This window comes from Diorhabda sublineata, chromosome 4, assembly GCF_026230105.1.
Source record: "Diorhabda sublineata isolate icDioSubl1.1 chromosome 4, icDioSubl1.1, whole genome shotgun sequence".
Classification (NCBI taxonomy): domain Eukaryota; kingdom Metazoa; phylum Arthropoda; class Insecta; order Coleoptera; family Chrysomelidae; genus Diorhabda; species Diorhabda sublineata.
The window spans coordinates 5225450-5248565 of record NC_079477.1 but is presented as its reverse complement, the minus strand read 5'-3'; the positions used below and the strand labels follow the sequence as shown (position 1 = coordinate 5248565).

At 32.7% G+C, this 23116-nt stretch overlaps 1 protein-coding gene across 4 annotated transcripts in view; it reads left to right on the top strand.

The window, feature by feature from the left end:
* LOC130442465 (insulin-like growth factor 2 mRNA-binding protein 1) overlaps nucleotides 1-23116 on the top strand; it is a 139989-nt gene that overhangs the window by 90474 nt on the left and 26399 nt on the right. The window contains exon 1 of one of the 4 annotated variants that reach the window (XM_056776595.1): nucleotides 4118-4314. The exons of 2 other annotated variants lie outside the window; for them this stretch is intronic. In XM_056776595.1, coding sequence (XP_056632573.1) covers nucleotides 4277-4314 — 38 coding nt within the window. In that variant the 5' untranslated portion in view covers nucleotides 4118-4276. Of the gene's footprint in view, nucleotides 1-4117; nucleotides 4315-23116 lie in introns of those variants that run through there. One more of the 4 variants, XM_056776596.1, reaches the window with a different exon arrangement.

Genomic DNA, 23116 nt, shown 5'->3' with positions numbered 1-23116 from the left:
AGTAATTTCTTGCCGCTGCAGCAAAATGAACAGATGCCCTATCGTCTTGAAACCACATGGTTGTCTAATATTTAACGGTACATTCTCCAACATTTCTCCCAGAAAGCCCGATTAAGCAATCTCCAACTATAGCCACCCACTCATTAACCGAATATTTATGCTGAAATCCCCTTTCAAAGTGCGGATTTCCTTCACCCCAAATGTGACTATTTCTAGGTTGAAAATTCCTTTCCTAGTAAATCTAGCCTTGTCGGTATACAACACATATTTTGGAAAATTTCGATTTTCACGACACTTTTGTAAATACCAGTTTGAAAATTCTATACGCACCTGAAAATCTCCAGGTTCTAATGCTTAAATTGAACACTGGCCAATTATTTGTATGGATGTAACACTTTTAAAACATTCAATACAGTAGAATGAAAAAATATGACATGTGCCTGCTAGATTATAATTTAGAAATATTTAGTAATATTTAATTACCTGCAGACTTTTGTTTAGAAGCAAATTTATACAACACCGCTCATTTTAGCTCCATAAAAGGTTATTAGTTTTTTAACTAAAAATAATCCGGCAATTTAAAACAAAATTAAAAAAAGAATTTGATCCAGAGGCGTAAAAATACGGGGATAATAGTGACAATTAACCCTGACAGCGCCTTACTGGTTAAATTTTTTGTTTATGTCAAAATATTACTTTATTAAGGAGCATTTTGGACACCAAATTTGAAAAAAAAATTAAAAGCGTTCTTGATTTATGGCAAATTTTTGATTTCAAATGAATCAATATGAATCATTTATTGAGATCTTTCTGAGGTATAGCGTTGTCGGTCGAATATCGAAACACCCTGTATATGAGACGCATAGTTTTTCTGGAAAACTACAGTCACATATGTGTGCCATAGACTTTATTGCGTCTGAGTGCAAATCATTTCCTGACGGTCCATAGACGAGGGACGCGATTTGACTACGGTTTCTAGGCACGTCGGGCGCAAACTGTCACACGGTTTCGGAATCGAACGGACCATGTAGACATTACCTTTAAAATAAACGTAGCGGCTATTGTTGATATTGGCTAACACTAAAGGAAATTTTCCAACATATGTATCTAAAAAACTAAAGAAGGTTAATCTTATCTGGAAAAGACAGACAGAAAAGAGTTTTAAATGGCACGATAAGCAAGAAGTTCTCATGATTTCAAGTAAACATAAGTCAGGGATGACAGAAGTAACTTCACAAAAGGAAATAAAGAAATTTAAACCTGAAATGGTAGCTGAGTGTAACAGGTATATGTTCGGAGTTGAAAGAACAGACTAAATGACATCGAATTACTGCACACCCAGAAAAAGTATTAGTTGATAAATGAAAATATTCTTTCATCTTGTGGACCTATGGAACTAAAATTGGTAGCTAAATAGAATCGATAAAAAAATTGTCCTATCTCCAATATAGAGAGCAAATAATCAAAAACCTTTTGCAAGTAAAAACTTCAAAACAAAAATCAAATATAGCTGTAGGTTTCGATCATTTTCTACATAAAGAAGAAAAGAGAAAAAGGTGTAAATTATGCAGCCAACGGAAAAAAGAAGCATGACCTGGTATTCCTGTTTGACATGTAAGGACAATAAAGGTAGTCCTATAGGATTATGTCCGTCTCCATGCTTCGGCATATGGCACAAAAATGTAAAATAGGATTTATTGAAAAATTAATTCGTTCTCTTATATTTCTAGATTTTTATTTGAGTACTTTTCTTAAAAATTAGTTTTTTTACAAAGATATACATTCAAAAAACATATGTTGTCCTTCATTTTGAGCGAAAAATTGTGTGAGGTTTATTTTAATAATATTTTACCTTAATCCAACGACCCAAATTTGTAACCTTGCATAAAAAGATGAAAAAAAAACTAAAAAAAAAAACAAAAATATTCTTGTCCGAAGCTATTTTACACGAAAAAAAAGTAGTTGGTTTATAGCATCGCCAAATTTAGGAATAGAGGTCGTGGACGTATTAACATGATAAACTAATTCTCCTAGTTTATTGAAACAGTGTATTTAATAATTTATTTCTCCACAAATTTAAGTTAATTAACAACATTAAATAAAATAAAAAATCGAAGAAAAATTCTTAATAATTCCCGACCATTCATCGTTATATGTTTCCACTCGCACGGTTATGTGCGGTAGTGACGTTAAAAGTAACTAACCAACCAGAGAGGGAAAAAGAGATTCGGCAGCATTTTAAACACCCAAAAAAATGCCGGCCGGTTCGCGGTCGAAGTAGGACCTGTGAAGGCAATGAGTGAGAGTGCGCGCTTTGCCTTTCCGATTCGGCGATTTAGTTGCTACCGAAAGAATCTGCCAGTACATTTCGAAAAGATCTTTTCTTTCTCTCTCGTTCCGTGTCTTTTATCTTTGTCGTGAATAACTTGCACCGTTGCCAAATTCAACTGTATGTATTTGGTTTCAATTGAATATGGAAATTATACCAAAGTTAACTGTCTTGTAAATATTCAATTAATAGTTTTCTTCTATACATATTCCTCATAATATTAAAACGTGTTGATTTTTAATATGAGAAAAACTTAATTTCGAAAATTTGTCAACATTTTCTCCTACGTCTTGAAGTATAAATAATATCCATATTAATTTGGTTTATATAATTTACCTTATACATGCTAACATCTAATTTTTGTCATTTCAAATTGATCTTCTAAAGATTTTCATTAGAGAAAAATTTTAATTTTCCTCTTTGCGACATTGTAGTTATTTATAAATCTAAAAACAGCTCAATCTGTGGATTGTAAAGACGATAACTTGGCTATCGACTATCAGCTATATGCATCGACTCGCTCATATCAATAAATTTCATTAGACAAATATATCCAGTACACCCTATCATTCAGGATATTCATGACTGCATTTTTCGTCTCGCAAGCTCTACTGTTACCAGTACTTTAATCTTGCATACATGGGAAAGAACTTACAGGATCAAGATGCTAACGGCTAACCTCCACAGCGATACAAATCTACTATTAAGCTAGCATAAGACTTTCTATACGCGACCGACAGAAACATACTTCCCATATATATACGCATATCGGGCATACTAGACTGACTCACGGACATTTAATAGCCGCTTCTGATACTTCCAAATGTCAGCACTGCAAAATACCACTGACAGTCAATCACTTACTAACAAATTGTTTTCAATTCAATAATTCGACAAACGCCGTAGCCAAGTCATTGGTCTATATGGTAAAATATAAATTCTTAATTTATGTAACTCAAACAGTTTGTTAATGTTAGGGTGTCGCAGTTATAGCTATAATAGTATCAGAACTGTACCATGTGTCAATGATCTTAGTTGTCGAGACACGTTGATTGAAATACAAAAAAAATTCGCATCAGACAGATCTGTTTTGAGTATTAATACATAGTTGAAGTGAACATGATACTGAATTCTTCCTTATCAACTCATATTTTTAGATAATGTCGTTTACTATATAATTTGTAATGTATACAAAGTGATTCACGAAGGCTGTTTAGGTATATAATTTGTCAATATTTTGTGTAAACTGTTTATAATGGATGGCTCAAAAAGAACGCATGAATTTGAGCTGAGTAGTGGGAGTGGGAGGAAAGAAGCCGAGGTGCTAGGGCGTCAGTTGATATTTTCATTGTTATCCAAAGTAACTCCTTTAGCACTATGATTTTGAAAACTGACTTCGGGAAAAATATTATGAATGCTCTCAATATTATTTTGAATATATTTTCGAAAAAGATGTCGCCGCGTGTCAGACGGTTAAAAAAATGTAAAACCGAATGTCAGAAAACAACATTCTAGTTTTAAAATTGACGCCGATTAAAAGCTAAAATTCAACCCTACAATACCCGTACAAGAATTACAAACCCGTCTCCAAGAAGTTAATACAAATTACAATATGAAATATTTCCATCGAAACTCGTCAAATTTTTTAGTATAATTTTTTTAATATAATACTTTTTCATTTTAACAGAAAAATCGCCATCTTTTATAAATTCTGCAACCCGAAAAATGTAGCGACTGTATTTATCGTAGATAACAAATTTGTTAATAAGAATAAAGTTTGATTTGAACAAATAAAACTGGCAACAGTGTCGCATAGTTCATCGCAGCATATTTCCAGCAGTCGCTGACGTACTACAGTGCCGCGCGTGTTAATTCATTGATATTTTTATGTGTTTGAAAGGAATTTATTGAATATTTATCGTTTTTAGTTATTTATTTTTGTTTTCAATGACGTTCGAGGCCATGCAAATTTCGAGAAGTCCTAAGTAAGTATTTCAATTATATTTTAACGTTTTTTTTACCGATTAAATTCTTTTTATTGTTGTTAAATCAACAATTTGTAAGTGCGACTGAGCAAATTGTAAAAGCTTAATACGAGATATCAGCGGTGCCAACGTTATCCGATTGTTTAAAAAAAATTTATGTATTGGGCTCCTTATCTCTTGACATTATATTAATTTTTGGTTTTATTAAAGCCAAAACTCGTAGTAAACAAATGTCTCACCTTGAATTTAAAATTTCCATTCATAGAACGTATCCAGTCTTGATGAGGTCATTGGCACTGTTATTTTCCTTTTGCTTCAGAATGTGACAACATGGGTGTATGTTATTGAGGGTCGGGCGGGGGCAGTAATTATATTCTTGTTGGTTTTTGTCATACAACATCAATCAAACAGAATGGAATGCGTATTTCCGATTTTTGTTATCTTCCAAAAAATTTTAACTTTATTTTTCCATTCGTAGTTCTCAGAAGTCACATAAGTCTCAAAGATTTTTTATTTAATCTTACACTCAAAAAAAAAACGAATTTGTGTTCCATTATAATCGACAATAATCGCAAATATTCTACAAAAAAATTGAGCAGCCCAACCCAACCAACTTTGCGGTGTAAAAAATTAACTCTAAACTGCAATTTGTACTGATATCTTAATTATCTTTAGATTATCTGCCAGCTTTAGTATAATCATTTCATTTCCAGCTCATTTCAATAGTTTCTATCGAACGACTATGATGTAAATTATGAGCAGGTAGAATTTTTTAAACATTACCAATATTCTGTCCATGTTAGAAAATCGTTAAATTCTAATTAAGCACACATTTCTTTTAATAAATATTCTATCTTAATTTGCTATCGTGTACTTTTTTTTTTATTATAACTTCTTTGATGAAATTTATCCACATATTAAGATAAATTGAATCATTGCAAACAATAATTGATAAATGTTTCCGCATTTTCACTCTTGAAGTGTAACGTTGAACACATGGAGCAACTGAAAAGTAACTAAAGTCACTAACTGATTGCCAACTGATTAGTGACGTGTTTATGCACACACAGCCTACTCAATTGTGACCAAAACCTGACTGACTCTAAAGTAAACAGTTTATTTTGGTTTATAACAACTTGAGGTAATTGAAATTTTGAGCATTCCAGACTTTTTTCTAAATAAATAATGAATAATTGTATTAGAACATACGAATTTCCTCATTTTAACAAAGTGGCAGGATATATTCTACATACATCCCTTTTTCCAATTTATCTCGGTTCGTAAGCGTACCTTGGGGATGCTCGACTCAATACAGAAGATATCAACTCGACTTATAGACTATCCAGAGTTGACCAGAAACTTGGTCAGCTTAGAGCGTAGAAGAAAAGTCGCTGACCTAACTTGTTTTACCGATCCTACCACCTCTTCCGAGCTGTCGAACATAATCCCACCTAGAGCAGTATTTGCAAGCCCTACTCGATAGACAGACGTAGCTCATGAACACTCCACACGAGACCTTTCTTTGAAGAAGTGCAAGCCCGTGGAAACAGGTACCTAAGCACGTTTTTTCCGAACAATACAACCTATAGAAGTTCAAGATCAACGTCCACAGACATCTTCTCCACAGGACAGGTACCACTATTCGAGGGTGATGTGCTTGCTTTTTACTTAAAAAATAACAATTATAGTTCCAAGAAACAAATCAAAACTAAATGAAGACAGTAATTTTCTTAGAGCGCACTACTAACCGGTTAAACAGAAAAACTCGTGTTAAGATTGAAAACAAAATAACCTTCGTCGATTAAAACCTTTGAGAGGCGAGTGATTCAAGTTGCCAATGTATCAACAGATCGAGTTTCTTTAAACCGGTTGCCAACGCGTTGGCGACTGGTTGGCAACCAGTTGCCCCGTGTGTAGTTCCCCATTCATATACAAAGGTTGTTACTCATTTCAAACTGGTTAATAATTTGCGTTAGAAATGAGTTTCGATGGAATTGATCCGAGTGTATTCGGCATAACACTAGGCTGGTGGGTTTCAAAAATCCTTACTGCCAGCTTCAATGTATTGCTGCCGATTTTTGCGGCGTATACTAATTTTCTTTATATCCGGTCGAAAGTATGTTTTTTTGAAATTATTTCAAGACAGAAAGAAGTTTTACCTAGAACATTATAACCCGAAGTTCAGATCTCTTATCTGCATGTTTACCAATGCACGAGTTTTTAACTTCCTGCCTCGAAATGTGTAAAAATGCGTTATTTTTTATCGAGGTATGAAGAAATTTTCTTTTTTAATCAACAATGTGTATTTCATTTGAAGAAACATGAACTTATAGACCCGTCATTCGTAGTAAGGTGTTTTAATAACAAGTTTCTCATTGCATTTAGAAAATTACATTTGCCCGTAGAGCAAAAATACTCGTGAATGACCTGTAAGTGTGTTTTTTACACTATTTCCGACACTTAATTTCCATTTTTCCTGATTATCCCTGCGATCTCCTTAACTTTTGTTTAATATCCTTACCGATACACAAAAACCGTTGTTGTGAGTCATCGATCGTTAAACTTTCTTGGTGTTTCTGGTATTCACATTGAAAATATATCAGAAAATGTGAATTGACGTACCTATTTGCAATAAATACCGAAATAATTGCAGTAAGCGATAAAAATTTATTAATATTTTTTGTCTTGTAATCATACACTTTAATTCTCTCATTTCTCGTGTCATATTTCGACGTTACTGCCACACCATATTCACTATCCCATAACCTAACTAAGTTTATTTATTGTATGTTGTTATATCTTCTGTGTTTGTTATTTTTTGATTGGGTTGTTCCTTGCTTTAGAGTAAATAAAAACTAGAATCTTGTATATCTCTTATTTTCTGTTGTTAATAATACTCATTCATTTGGATGAAGATAACGAGGCTCTACCGGTTTTTTCCCTGTTATTTGATCTTTCACAACTGAATTCATTCGGGTTAAATGAGATATGAACATGGAGATCAACATTACATTCATACCATAGTCATTTTTATAATCGTCAGAGAGAATTGAGAATTGATAGGCTTATTGTTCAATCAGACGGTCATTCCCTAAGGCTTCTACTAAACCTCTCGGTTAATCAACGATTTTATATAATCACATCTTATATGTTTACTCTATTTTCTGGCATTTATGCACTTTTTGAATGTTCCTCACCTAAATCGTCTTTAATAACACTTTCAAAAGCACCAGCCTCATCTTTCTTGTGGTCGAATTGATGGTAATCATATAATTTTACGTGGATTAACTAACGCTGCGTAAACTTTAAACAAATATATGAATGAGTTGCCCCATCATCTCTTTTTGACCAATAAAACTCATCAACAGCCAGTTTTTTGGCTTTTGGCTTTTTTCGACTTTATTCATCCTTGATGTCAGATTATACGAAATTAAAAGTAACGTAAGAATACTGTGGTATACAAAACCAACTTGGTCCTCAAGATATTTGAACTTCAATGTCAGAAAAAAGATGAGTGATAATAAGTTTGGCTGAGAGATCTATCCAATTACCAGATCCTGAATTTTGATGCTTCGATATTCAAAAAGGAAAAACTGAAAAAATTGAAAGAAAATAAGTATCTAGAAAAAATGATAAACAACTTATTTAAGAAAAGGTTAAACATATTCATAATCAATTAAGGAACAGAACAGAAACTAAACAATTGATTGTGACGCTGTCTACATAGGGCAAACAACTCAGAATTTAGAAAATTCAATCAAATACCATACAAAAAGACTTAAATAATTTAAGTAAAATTTATAGCTATTTTTTTGTAAATTCTAATACAACTACGAACAATTTGATAGATGGCTGCTACGTATTTTTGAGATGTGAAAACTAAGGAAAAAATAATTTTTCTTGTTAAAAGAGATTTCTATTTTGGTTTTATTTTGATATATATATATAATGTAGGTGATCTATTAATTAATATAAGTAAGTAAAAATGACGGAAACGTCAAAAATTTTTATCTGTCTTCAAAAATTAAAAATAACTAATTCTAACTAAGAAGAGAGTCAAAATCGAGATTAATCAGAAACAAACGTATCAAAAGGTTTATGAAATTTAGTAAATTCACACTAATTCTTTGACTTTATTATTATTATTTATTTTTTTCTTCCTTACATTAGTATCCTTTCAAACCATCTTAATATTTGCAACAAAAATTTGTTAATTGACGTCAAACTTTTTTGTATGAAGTGACCCATTGAAGATTCAGAAATTTATTGTTGAACTCAAACCCTGTATCAGAAAAACAAAAAATATATTCTAAAAAGTCCTAGTTACTATAAATTTAGTTTCTACATATATTTGACTTGTAAACTTAATTATCAAAAATGAACATATTCATTATCTATTATCCCATAGTATATCACCCTGTCTTTAATAAAACGAAAGCCATATTGTGTATATGTACACTTAATCTCAATGATAACTGCTATCTTATCGGTGTAAATATGGTTGATGTCCCTTTAATCGTTATGCTTATAACAAATGTTACATTTATCAAAAATAGTTTAAACTGAATATGTAAGTTTTATTTAAATTAGTTTAGTTATATCCTATTTCTAGTCCGATCAAATTGACCACCATCATATATGTGACATCTAAACATTCTCTATGGATTCCGTACTTAAAAAAAATTGATTCGGGATCAAACTTCACAAAAAACTTTCCCATACTTACTCTCCTAAAAGTTTCTGAAATATAACGTTTCAAACAGTTAAAAAAGTTGTATTTTTCATTATATGTTCAATTCAAAAATATCTATTGATAAAGGAAATAATTTTATTAGAAACTTTTACATTTAACTGAAGAAAATGATTTTTCAAAATCATAATCGTTAGATACTTTTGCTTCCTCTCCTTCTTGTTCCTCCGGTCCCTACTTTCCTTCTTGGTTGCAAGTAAATTTCATCAACAGTTATTCATCGCATTCTTGATAGCAAAAGAACATGTTGGTGGACAACAAACAAAAAACACTCAAACAAAAAATGCAGATATATCGCAACCTATCTAATTTCTTTCATTAGGAAGTAAAAACTCAACAATAAACCCAAGCTAGACGGGCAAGTTATTGAGTGTAAAATAGAGGAGAAATATCTGGTACTTACACTATAAAAACTAGAAGGAAATAATCACTAAAGCCCTGATGGTGTGCAGAAACATCGAAGGGAGTCATTGAGGTCGTATCCCAAGGATCCTACTGTGGATGTATACAGCAATCGTAGGACCAATCATCACATATAGGGTAGTAGTTTGGAGTAATAGAAATAGTCTGAAAACCACGAGGAACAATATCTCAAAGGTACGAAGACTGATTTTTATATGTCCGACCGGGGCCATGAAATCATGCCCAACAACTGCACTAGTTGATTTTAAATTTCTCACATCTGCACATAGTACTGGAAAGCGTGGCACCAATTAGGAATTTATGCAATTGAAAAATTTGTCCAGTTGAATCTAGAGAGAAACTATCGCAAACAGGAAATCATCATCCTATCCGATAACCAAGCAGTCATTAGAGCTTTAAGCTTCAATATCATCAAATCCAATTTCGTTTGGGATTACCTTGAATTGAACGAGCTAGGAAACAAAAATAAAGTTACCCTACAATGGATTTCGGGACAACCAAGACATGAAATAGCTGATAAGCTCGCTAAAGCCAGAGCAGACAAGATCTTTATGGGACCTGAACCCTTCTGTGGTATCAGCTACAGAACTACAGAGTACAGAGCAATAGAAAAAGTGTTGGAAAAAAGGTAGATAGAAGCAAAACGAATTATTGGGACAACCTACAAGGATAAGCAAAGACTATTCTGGAAAACTATATCGAGTAGATCTGCTAAATGTATCAACATACGTAAGAACAACTTATGAAGTCTCACTAAAGGCGCTGGACTTGGCAGATAATGCAGCGTGCAGATTTTTTTGCACAGAGGATGAAACCTCTATTAACATTCTCTAGAAGTGTGAAACACTACGGAACCCCAAAGCATTACACCTGGGAGCGTATGAAATAGAAGACGAAGATCTCTGGCAATTGAAGCCATCCTACATTTTGAACTTTGTAGAAAGAATAGAATTAAAAGATGAGCTGTAAATACTAAGTTCCCCAGTATCGCAGCATGAAAGGGGTGCATAATAGATCCTTTGGGTCACGGTGTATATGACACCCCAATATCTACATACATACAAAAAATAGAGAGCCAGTCAATTTGTGAGAAAAATCTTTATGATATATTTTCCTGATCACTGGATTTCTAGGGCTGGACCCATAATATAACCTGCTAGATTTCTATCCATGATTTCTGTGGAGTTTCCTGTTTAAAGACTTAAAAAATGACAAAATCTCATAACAAAATAAGTAAATAATATCTTTTATCGCCCCCTAACAGGTTTGTATCGACACATGAAGCTCCCAGAATTAATTGTGTGTTTATAAGAGACTATGATCACAGTAATATTTGTAGTTATTATGCCCCCTTTATCAGCATGTCTATCACAAATTAATAAAATTATAGAAGGACTTATTTATTTGACACGGATGTAAGAGTACCATCAATGAGACATTAAAAAAAATAGAAAATTCGCCAAACTAAGGTGGTACATTCTTAAGACTATAGGAAATGAATAATTTCCGTATAGATTGCAATAAGTTATTTTTTATACATGCCATAGAAAAATACGTTAATCATGTAAAATGTTTATTTATGAAAACCATAAAAAACAGTTGCTAAAATGTATCGAATTACAAAAATAAATTGTACTAAATGGTTTACATTTTGTGTAGCTACCTAAATACAGTCATTAGTGTAAGTAAATTTAGAATCTGCTATTTGTGATTCGGAAGATAATATTTTGAGAATGATTTTCAAAAATATCTACTTTTTCTATAAAATTATATAAAATATAAATTTTAAATTAAAAACCTGAATTATTTTGAATATTTGTAATCATTTGTGACTAAAGATTTTGTTTTTATGTTTAACGAGAAAATATGCGTGATCTGAGTAAATAATTTAGTAATTCAAAATTGTGGATGTCATATTTCCATTAAAATCCTATCTTTTCCATGTAATATTAGACACGATTATAGATAGATACTTTTATTTCACACATGAGAACGATATATGTATTCAGTACAGTTTTATTCTCATTCTGTTAGAAGAGACCTTGAAAAATAAAATAATAAATAGAATAGCAGCAAAAAGATATTTTTCTGATGGTCCTAATCCTAATCGCTGCACACTAGTTGTGTTTTGCGGTTAACCGGACCTGTAAAGGGCTGTACTAGTTGCGTCCGGACCGACCATTTTCTAACCTACAAACTAAGGTTAGGTTAAGTTATGATCAATTACTTTGAATTTATTCCCATTCTTGGTAGTTATGGGAGGGGACGTTATTATTAATAAGTTGATAATATGTATGCCTTGAATTCCAAGCAAGAAAATGATTAACCAGAATTCAATATTCAGATATCGATAATCCTATGAAGTACAAATAGTTTACGGAGGTATTTTGTTCCATTTCTTGGAAGGTCTTCTGTACGCAATTCATATACGACCCTTACAGTTACTCGGAATAAAATTTTACAGCAGTACGCAACTAGTATACAACCAAACTATTATAAATAGCGAAAACCAAAAAAACAAATGAATCTCTGTATCACAATGAAAATATAATATGAATACAATCGGTTTTTGGTTAAATCGAAAATCTAAGGTCTTTTGTAATATATTTATAGAGAGTTTGTAAAATTAAATTATTCGAGAAAAAATCTGAAAGTTATAATTATTGCGTTTGTTAATATAAAAGAATCTAGCGGCTCTATGAAATTTTGAATTTCTTTAAAAATGTATATAACTTGGATTGTAAAGATTTAAATATATTTGTCGACAATTGGAATTAAACACCCTATTTCTTACACATGAACACAATATTCAAAAATCACCTTCCTCGGCTCACAATCATTTATATAATATAATGTATATAATAACTATCCTAAGAGATAGGGGGAGACAGGTTTGTTTGGGATTTGGGTGACAATATCCATGTGGGGGGGAGGGTTTATAAGGTTTAGATATGGGAAAAACTCATCTGCAGGGATGGAGTTGTGGTGGATTCAGGATATAGAGAGAGGCTCAGTAAATAACCGGTTCTTTGGGAAGTGGATACAGCTACGGCTGTAATATTTCTTATCGTCGGCCAGTTGGCTGCTGAACCACTTCACCAGGTTACAGGAAAACTACTGAAAATCTGCAACACCGACGATTCTAAGCATCGTTTTGTCGAAAAAAAGCTTTGTAATGTGTCTCAAAACCTTTGCTACTGCTTACAGATCCTAGTAACATCTTTATCCACTCGTAAAACGTCATTAAAACTCGCATCGTTCACGTCAACCAGAGGTACTATTACTGTTTCTTCCTCTTCATTGATTTCTACAGTTGTATTACAGTTCTGCATTCCTTATCAATCGTAAAATAACTGTCGATGTTCTGAAATCAGCTAAAAGAAATATCTTGAAATTATGGATAATATTTTGGTCCAAAAGTTGCAATATATACAAGTGGTATGTATTCGGCGGAAAAAAGTAAAGTTTGATATTATATGATATGATCAATGAGGACTGTGTATGTTATCTGTTAAAAAGGTTTGTGGTTGGCCAAGTGCGATACCGTTTGAGACATCGCAACTTCATTGCTGGTTTAATGTCGAAACATTTTAGATAAAACTGTTAGGCTTTATTTACTATATTTTTCTCAAAGTTTTTTATCTTTTAAGGTAAGGTAAACGTTTTAAAATGGAGGCGGTTTCATCAGTACTAAAAATATGACTTGCTGTGTCAATCTAACAAAACTGCTTCATTAAAACTTTCACTTTCCCTTTAGACTCTTGAACACACATATTTCAACTTAAATAGACGTGAATTGTTTTGCTTTTTCTTTTAACAAGTTCCAGTTAATGATTGTCCTATGTTATTCAAATGAACAACCTTGATAACAAAACTCACTTTTAGTAGTTCGTCTTCAGGGGCTGAAACTTAACTTCACATTACCAACTTATATATTTATATATTAATGCATCTAAATTTTCTTGATTTTAGGTCTCTTCTGTTTTAAAATTAGTTTTTTTAATAATTTTTAGGAGATAAAATTTGATGTTTCGACTTTTCTTTAAGTCTTTATCAAAAGAAAAGTCGAAAAATCAAAAACATTCAGATGCATTGATATATCAAAAGGTCTAAGAAATAAGAAATTAAAGAAATTTATATTTATATATTAACTAATGAATCTTTTTTCGCGAATAACAATTATTGCGGCGAGAAAGTTCACATCCATTCCTCAACTAATAAACTATAAAGTGGACTGTAGCAAATAGTCCCTTTATCCCCACTTGAACTAACCTTAATTTTAACAATTAATACTTTCAAATGCATCCAATAATTCATTGTTGGAAGAATTTTTTAACTATTATTTTTTTCATTTCATGATTATAATTATCAGCGTACTCTGAAATACCCCATTTGCAGGTGCTCTTTGAACCGGAAAATAACAGATCTTTTAGTTTGCCCAATATCACAATCATTACAGCTAAATTCGTAAATAAATTTCAAATCCTTGGAATTAATGTGTTGTTGGATCCATAAAGTAATACCAAACCTACTCTATTGAAGATTTTTTCTAATCCTTTTGTATAAACGAGACTGAAAGAAACCAAAGAAAATGTTTCTAGTTCTTTGTTTTTGGAAAAATGAGATTTCTCCAACATATGACGGTTAATCAACTTTCTTATCGCAACCGTTAAATACAGCTTCGTCTTCAATAAAAGCCTTTTCTTATTCTATTTTTTAATGTTAAGTAAAATATTGATCAAACAATGTACCGGGAAATTGAGACGCTATTTTACGATGGATAAAACAAATTCTAACCTTTTCATATTCTAAATAACTGATGTTAAAAATGGTAACTGAATATCAAGTTGGAGAAATTTGAAAAGATTTTAACCAGCTGATTGGAATATTTTATGTCAGTTAAGTGAAACTAAATAGGGACAATAGTAGTACCGAAACAATAAATGCAATGGAAACAGTTTCACATTCAAAACTTTATTTTTAATTTTAATTGAATATTAATTTCCATCTTGTTCAATACTTTTTAAAATTGATTTGACATTGACCTATACTCACTTCTACGTCACACTAATACGGTGTATACCAAATTAGATAAATCTATGAAAAAATTGACATCGGCGGCAGATGGCCAAAATTCCATATCTCATCGGGGGTCCCAAACAAGGGTAGGGTTCATCAAAGAAGTCTTTAATATAAGTTCAAACCAGATATTTCCTCTTGAAAATGGATAGTGCCCATTTACAAGGGCGGCAAGGGGTTTGTTGCCCCCCCTAGCGATCAAATGTAGCTAGCCGCAAAGCGACCAAAGTCCTAAGGCCGTACGAGCAATTGATTTCCTTGCCTATTAATAAATTCTGCAACGCATGACAAATTAAGGTTTAATGTATATTGTAGAAAGTATTGTAATATTCAGAATAACATTAATCGCGACTATCAAATTGACAAAAAAGTAAGGCCATTAAACAATGTAAAAATATGTAGGTAGGTATGGTGTGTGTGTGTACATTGCATTTTTCTACAACAGCCGTTTACCAGCATTCACGTGAAAATCCGGAAAAAGTAACAGACGAAATTATAAAGGAAGCTGCTGTTGTTGCAGATAAAGTCGAGCTGGGGAAGGACATTACATCAAAGCCGAGCATTGGGGGGGGGGGAAACGACGTCATAGAAGCAATCATCCAGCAGAGAGTCCTCCAGATTACTGGAATAGGTCTTTAGTAATACCATACTTGGGTTCAATCATCACCTTCCTAAAAGTACGTTTTGCTGAAGAAAACACGCCATAATTAGCATTATCTATGTTACACCCGACGCAAATGCAAAAGAAGACAACTGAAAATTTGAAAAAAACTTGTGAATCTTTTGCCCAGTCTTATGATTTACCGAACATAAAGAATGAAATCGAACTTTGGCAGAAATTGCGGCACGATAGGCTTAATGTAACAAATTTGTTGATGTCCTAAAAGAAACAAATTCCTTCTTTCTTGAAACGGAAAAAGCATTGAAGAATTTGATTGCTTTACCATGCACGATCTGTTCAGTATAGCGATCCTTTAGCAGTCTCAGAAAACTAAAAACATGGCTAAGAAGCACCATGGCAGAAGATCGCCTTAATCCAATGATGAGTGTACACAGAGCTATAATAAATAGAAACCTAAATAATTTTAATGATAAGGTGGTTGAAAATTTTGCCAAAAATTCCCGCAGGTTATGTTTTAATTAGATATTATTTTCGTTTAAATGAATAATTATTACTGTCGAGAGCTTGTGAAGTTTTATACATTGATATTGATATTAGAATCGTTCTTATTACCATCGACATCGAGACAATGACTACCAAAGTGTAACGCTTCATTCTCTCGACTGTACCAGGCGTTCATATTTTTTATTTTCCATCATATTGCCCTATTGACCCCCCCTTAGTCATAATCTGGCGACGCCCTTTCCAATTTCAAATATTGAATTCATTGTTTTCATTTATTGTTTATTATAAATAATCAATTAATAATTGAATTAATATTTGCCTTTATTAAAATAATAACAAATATAAGAAGACAAACGAAATTATTTGACGAGGGAGCCCTGAGCAATGATTCGACAAAAATCCCGTGTTTACGAATTGACGTCAAAGGTGACTGTTAGAGAAATGAAACAGTCAGATAATTTTAAAACATTGTGACAAATACCGACGTTAAAAATCATTTCGTTACGAAATTCGGGACGGATTTTTATAGCAGGTAGTCAGTGTAAAACTACTATATAAAACAGAAGAGACATTTACAGTTTATTTTGAGCGTCTATTTCCGATGCATCCGTTGGATGAGAATAGAACGCACATATTTTGTCTAGCCGTATATACGAGGGAGGTGTCACTTTCTTAAAAAAATGCTGGGTCAATCACCTCTACTAGAATACATTAATTTGGACACTTTGAAGTGTAAAAGAAGGAAAAATGTATTATTATATGTGGACCCACATCAGAGAAATTCAAAAAAATGAGATACTGAAACTCCCAAATACAATTTCAGAAAATGTTCCAGAAGAATTTCAATGTATATGGACTGTGCAGAGAAATTTATCATCAGAAGGCATATCTGCTGCTTTTACTAAGTTAGCTCGTATCAGTTCATTGTTAAAGCTAATTATTTCTAGTAAAGCTTTGAAGAATGTTGAGATGTTTTAATTTGATCATTTCTCAAAACCCCGTGATTACAATAGTGTTGAACACGTTGTTTGTCGTCCACCGCTTGACCTAGAGCTGGTGGTAGTTGCTTAAAATATACCACTTAATTAGAAGTACACAATCTATATAGCAAGTTTGTTTAGTTTTTGTTTGGCAGCCATCAATAGTGAACGTTTTCAGTTAATTTCTAAACATTGACAAAATTGGTCTTCGTTATGTGATAGTTTTATTTGTAAGACCTTAGCCCAACCTATATCAAAGCTAACTACACTGGGTGAGCCCGCCTGCTCCTTCGTTATCCACAGTAAATTATTGGGTAGTTTAAGCGAGGTCGTACGACCTGAGAAGACCATCATCGCAGTGGTCGACCAAATGAGATGACGACTCTAGAAATGTTGAAGAAATTTGGTACTGGAATGGATGATCGTCGACCGAAAGTGCGCGTGCTAGCAGACATAGCAACATTTCAAAAAGTGCGGAAAATTTGGACATGAGAAAGCTGTGCGCAATTTGGGTGAAGCGTTTGCTCACAATGAAACAAAATCAATGTCGTGAAAGATGTTTCCATCCGGTGTTTGGTAATGATTCACAGAAATAAAGCCGATTTTTTGCGACATTTCATAACCATTGATGAAACATGGGTACATCACTTCACACCCGAAATAAAAGAACAATCAAAACAATGGACTGGAAAGGGAGACTCGGATCCAAAAAGTCAAAGACTGTTCCATCTGCAGGCAAGGTCATGGTGTCGGTTTTTGGGATGCGTATCTGATAATTTTCATTGACTATCTTTAAAAAGGGAAAACTATCATCGGTGAGTATTATGCGAACTAATTTGAGCGAAGAAATTAAGCAAAAACCGCCGCATTTGATTAAAAAGAAAGTGTTGTTTCATCTAGACAATGCACCACATTATTTTCTGTTCCCAGACTTAAAAATATGGCTCGGTGGTGAAAAATTTTTCAATGTCGGCAGTTAATGGCTAGTTTGAAGAGCTTGACTTCTTATAAAAAGGGTACCAAAGTTATTGAAAAGTAAATATATCTTTTTCCAATATTTTTGTGTTTTGTTTATTGGGGCAGGTGCTTCTGGGCTATCTTTCTAACTAAGTAATTTGGCATTAGTTTAACAGCAAGGAGTGAACGATTCCAATTAGATATTACGCCATGTTTGAGCTCTGCAGAGGACTATTTCATGGAGAAACTGGTTTTTTGAAGTACAAGAAACTGTAGTTTCAACAAACCTTATGTGAAATATCGACTTGATAGGAGATTTTGTACCTTCAATTAGACGTATCTTCTGAGAATTGAAATATCAAAACGCTGGTGCTTAATACACGTAATTGTGTAACAAAATTTGCTAAAAAAACTTTTTGGAATGCCTGATATCGTTTTTATTTTCTTGGTTGATACGATTCACTCCTATCGTTCGTAATGTGACTGGGTCACTTTAAAATCCATATTAAGCTAATATTTTGAATTGCTGGAAGTCTGTCGTATTCACAATAACTATCACCTTCTCACGAAAATATAAGATTCACATAATGTAAAACTTTATGTTACTCACAGAATATAATGTACATTTACATTATTTTCATTAATTTCATAGTAATCAATTTGCTCTGGTCCGTTTGTTAGTTCCGTTGGTTACTAGGACACGACAGTTTTAAAACATTGAACCAAATATTTCTGTTAATTTTTCCTAATGTCGCATGGGCACAAAGAACGATTACCTGTCAAATCTGCAATAAAATTATTGTCACATGAAACTTCACGTTCAATTCGTAACATCGAGAGACGTCGGCAACGAGATCAAAGGTTATGCAGTTGGCAAAGAAACAATAGCAACTAACCACTGTTGTAAAAACTTCTTGTATCAATTAAATGCCCCTTTGTTAAAATATCAAATAGAATCTGATACGCAAACAATAAACTGTCGGAAGAAAGTAAAAGACACTTTTCAGAATGGCTGTAATACATTCAAAGCTATTGTTTCGAAAACGTTTTGAACCCTATTATTGTTTTCTAAGCACCTTAAAAATTATTAGCCCTATACATGAATTTAATTACCTTCATTGAAAAAAGTGTATTCGGTTTTTACTTGGGTAAAAGGGAGGAATATTGAAAAATGAATTCACAACGTACAAATATAAATATATCCACTTTATAATCATTTCTGTCAGGCTTTAAGTTGAATTTATGTTTTTATAATCATTTAACAAATAGCTTGTTGAAAAGAATGATTTATAATACAAATTAGATGAGAATACGTTTAGAAAAAAAAGTTTAATGTTAATCTTGTTTTTTTTTCCAAATTCGGTGAATTGACAAATCTGAAATTTTGTCTTAGGGTTATTAATGTTGATGCGTTGTTCAAAATCCTGTTTCACGACAGATAGTACGAACACGAGATCACTAAAGCAGCTATAGTAGCAGCCACAAGAACGGATTTAAACTTTCCATCGTTAGTTTTAATACTTGAGGGTATGAAACTTATTAGTTGAATAAGATCGTTGTAATTGCTGCTATAAAAATCATCTCTGTATGGTGTCGTTGAGCAATATGTTGCATTTGATAGATCGGTTAGTTTCGAACGGATTATAGGGGAATCGAACACCTGCTCTTCTTACTTTTCGTGGATGAACAATTCTTTCATATTTGCTGATTCCTCCCCGTACATCACTCTACTATACCGATAACTGTGATCCTTTTGAGCTTAAGACCAGTTTACTTGTTCTAGACTAATATCTAATCTTGCTGCACGATTGTCAGTTAAAATCTTTATGCAAACGTATTTGGTGCCTAGAGATTTGAGACCAAATCAGTTGTCAAGGTGATTCTTCTACTAAATGTCTTTTCTCCATGCTAAACAATGAATGCTTTTTACTTAAATGAAACAATTGAAAAATCATATACAAACATAATCTTAGTTTTTATGCTTTAACTTGATTTAGTTCTTAGTGACTGTACTGATATTCTTCGTACACAACTAAATTGATTTCGGAATGGAATGTGGTTTCTTATCTAAAAATATGTGTTGTTGAACATGAAGCGTAGATTTTATTTGTACCCTTTTAAAGTATTTCTTGTACTCCTTTAGTTATTTATCGCTTAATCTACACACGACTGTCACAAAAGTGGGACATTATATCGAAACCTGTAACATCCTAAAACTACGAATTCATTCATTCATTATATTACTGTAGTTGGGTTTACGATTATTTATCTTCTGTTTATTTAATTCCTGTGTATTCTTTATTTACACAAGTGATATGGTAGATAAAATGGGTTGTTATTAAAACGAAAATATACATTGTAGAACAATAAAATCGGTGTCATATATATAATGAGAATCCAACGTCACGACCACGTCTAAATGTTTCTCTCTAGCTCTAGGTATGATATGAAATAGAATCATTCTTAAATTAGTCACACATATACTCAAAAAAAGTTAATGTTTTAGCAGGTATCATAAGTGATCATATGATTGGTGCTATGGTAATAGAAAAAAATTTTAAAGACAAAAAAATATTTAAGCATTCATAGAGAAGTAGAAGTTGTCCTGACCTATGTTCTAATGCAATAAATCAATCAATCTTGAGAGTTGATAAGTGGGGTTCCTGCAGAAAGGGACAACACTTTATTATGCTTTGATGGTGACAATTCAAAGTTGTCCGAAGCAAATGAACAGGATGAAAATGTAATGCCTATATCGCCAAACCTTACACAATTATCATATACAGTGCTTTTCAGATAAAAGTATCCACCTTTAATAACTTTTGTAATACTGGTATTTAGAAAAAATCCAAAAACACGTCAATTTATGTTGGAAGGGGCAAGCATTATGGCTTATTTAAACTTACTGGAAAAGCCACCCCCTAACCCCTAGCAGCATCCCCTTTATTTTTTTAAATTACTTTTCATATTTTTTATGTAAAATTTGGATACTCCTCTTTGAGCTGATTTCAAAAATGTATAATACTTGTAGGTTAAAGTGATTAGTTTATGAGATAAACAATTTTTCTTTTAAGAGCACAAATTTTACTTATTATTTACTTTCACCTTATTTGCCTGTACTAAAATGGGTTGTACAACAGTTCAAACTCTTTAATCTTTTTAACTGTGCTATTTATTATGAAGTTACAATAAGTGTTCAAAATGAGTACCATTCACTTCCATACAATGGTATAATCTATTTTGAAATGCCTCTCTGAAATTGCTTAATACGGCTGGATTTAATTGTCGACATTCATTTTCTATCCTCTCTCGTAAATCATCCAGAGATTCTGGTTGGGTAGCATAAACTTTTGATTTTAAATACCCCCATAAAAAGAAGTCTAGGGGTGTTAAATCCGGTGACCTAGGTGGCCACTCCATCATCTGCCCCCTTCTACCTATCCAACGAGCGGGGAATGTTTCGTTTAAAAATTGTCGGACAGGCATAGCATAGTGTGGGGGAGCTCCGTCTTGTTGAAATACCAGTAAATCTTCGGAAAGGTTATCATCATTTTCTATTATTGTTGTAATACGTGGGTCAACCCCTTCCCTGAGTAACTCAAGATATGATTCACCATTTAAATTTCCGTTGATGAAGAAAGGTCCGACAATGTGGTCACCTAGGATACCACACCAAACGTTTAACTTTTGGGGATGTTGTGTATGGAATTCACGCATAATATGTGGATCACTTTCAGCCCAATATCTACAATTATGCCTACTTACTAAGCCGTTTAATGACTATGAGCATTCATCAGAAAAGCAAATATTGTTTAACAATTGTGGATTGTTATTGATAATTTGCGTCATTGATTCGCAAAACTCTAGACGACGATCAAAATCATCTTCATTCAACTCGTGCACCAACTTAACTTTGTATGGGTGGTACTTGAATTTATGTAGAACTCGGAAAACTGTAGAAGATGAAACACCGATCGCTCTACTTATTGTTGACAACGATTGGGGTTGTTGAGCCTCTAAGCTGACTTGCCCTAAAATTGCCACTTGGATTGCTTCGTTATTTACGAGTCCCTCTCGCTTATGCACTTTATTGCAAACAGACCCTGTTGTGGTAAATTTCTCCATCAGTTGAATTACATACTTATGAGTTGCATGTCTTCCGTCATGTAATTCGTTAAATATTCTAGCAGCAGCTCTTGCACAATTATTATTTTGGTAGTATAAACCTACAATTTCAATTCTTTCTTGCAAAGAGTAAACCATTTCAGAGAAACAAAATAAATAATGTATCAAATTACACTATCGATAGTGACTACAAATTCTAGTTGACAATGTCAAACTTTAATAAAAAGTAGAGTTTTTTGTTGTTTGGATTTTTCAAGTAGAATAAATAGCACAGTTAAAAAGATTAAAGAGTTTGAACTGTTGTACAACCCATTTTAGTACAGGCAAATAAGGTGAAAGTAAATAATAAGTAAAATTTGTGCTCTTAAAAGAAAAATTGTTTATCTCATAAACTAACCACTTTAACCTACAAGTATTATACATTTTTGAAATCAGTTCAAAGAGGAGCATCCAAATTTTACATAAAAAATATGAAGAGTAATTTAAAAAAATAAAGGGGATGCTGCTAGGGGTGAGGGGGTGGCTTTTCCAGTAAGTTTAAATAAGCCATAATGCTTGCCCCTTCCAACATAAATTGACGTGTTTTTGGATTTTTTCTAAATACCAGAATTACAAAAGTTATTAAAGGTGGATACTTTTATCTGAAAAGCACTGTATAATAATACATGGTCTGATCAAATTTAATCCGGACTTAGTTTTTCTTAAATTTGTATGAAAGATGTTTTAGTAAGGCTTCAGATTGACTATAAAAACAGTGGATGACATTAGGGAAAATTTTAGAAAAATATTGAAACGTAGAACGTTATAAACTTTGATTTGTGTTGAACGTCAAGTTTTTAAATAAATGATTTGAAACCTCATGGTGAGCTCCAATCTTAGATATGCTAGGAAGTCAAAATCATATTTGTATCTACTTTGGTGTAAATGCGATAAATTTAATTTTCAATGAGAGTTGGGAACACGTGTAAGAGATAACTATATTTTCCACATGTTGGCAACAAACATTCTAAGCAAATATCAAAGGATTGCTCATATTGCGGACGGTTGCTTAGTTGGAAATATTAATTGAATAAACGTGTCTGTGACGTGGACAAACGAATTAATCGATTGATTTGTTTACGTCATATCCAAGATGTACTAAGACTCAAGAATAAGCAATAAAAAGAAAAATAAGAAGGATGCGTATAAAACCATCAGTTTCAGAAGGATATAATAAAAAAGAGGATAAATCTGAACTGCCACTTTCCAATCATCGTCATTAATTGACGACATTTTTGCCAGAATATTTTAGGTAAAGACAAACTAGTTGTTTACTAACAAGTAGACGACTCTATCTCAACTTTGTGTGGACTATGAAAGTGG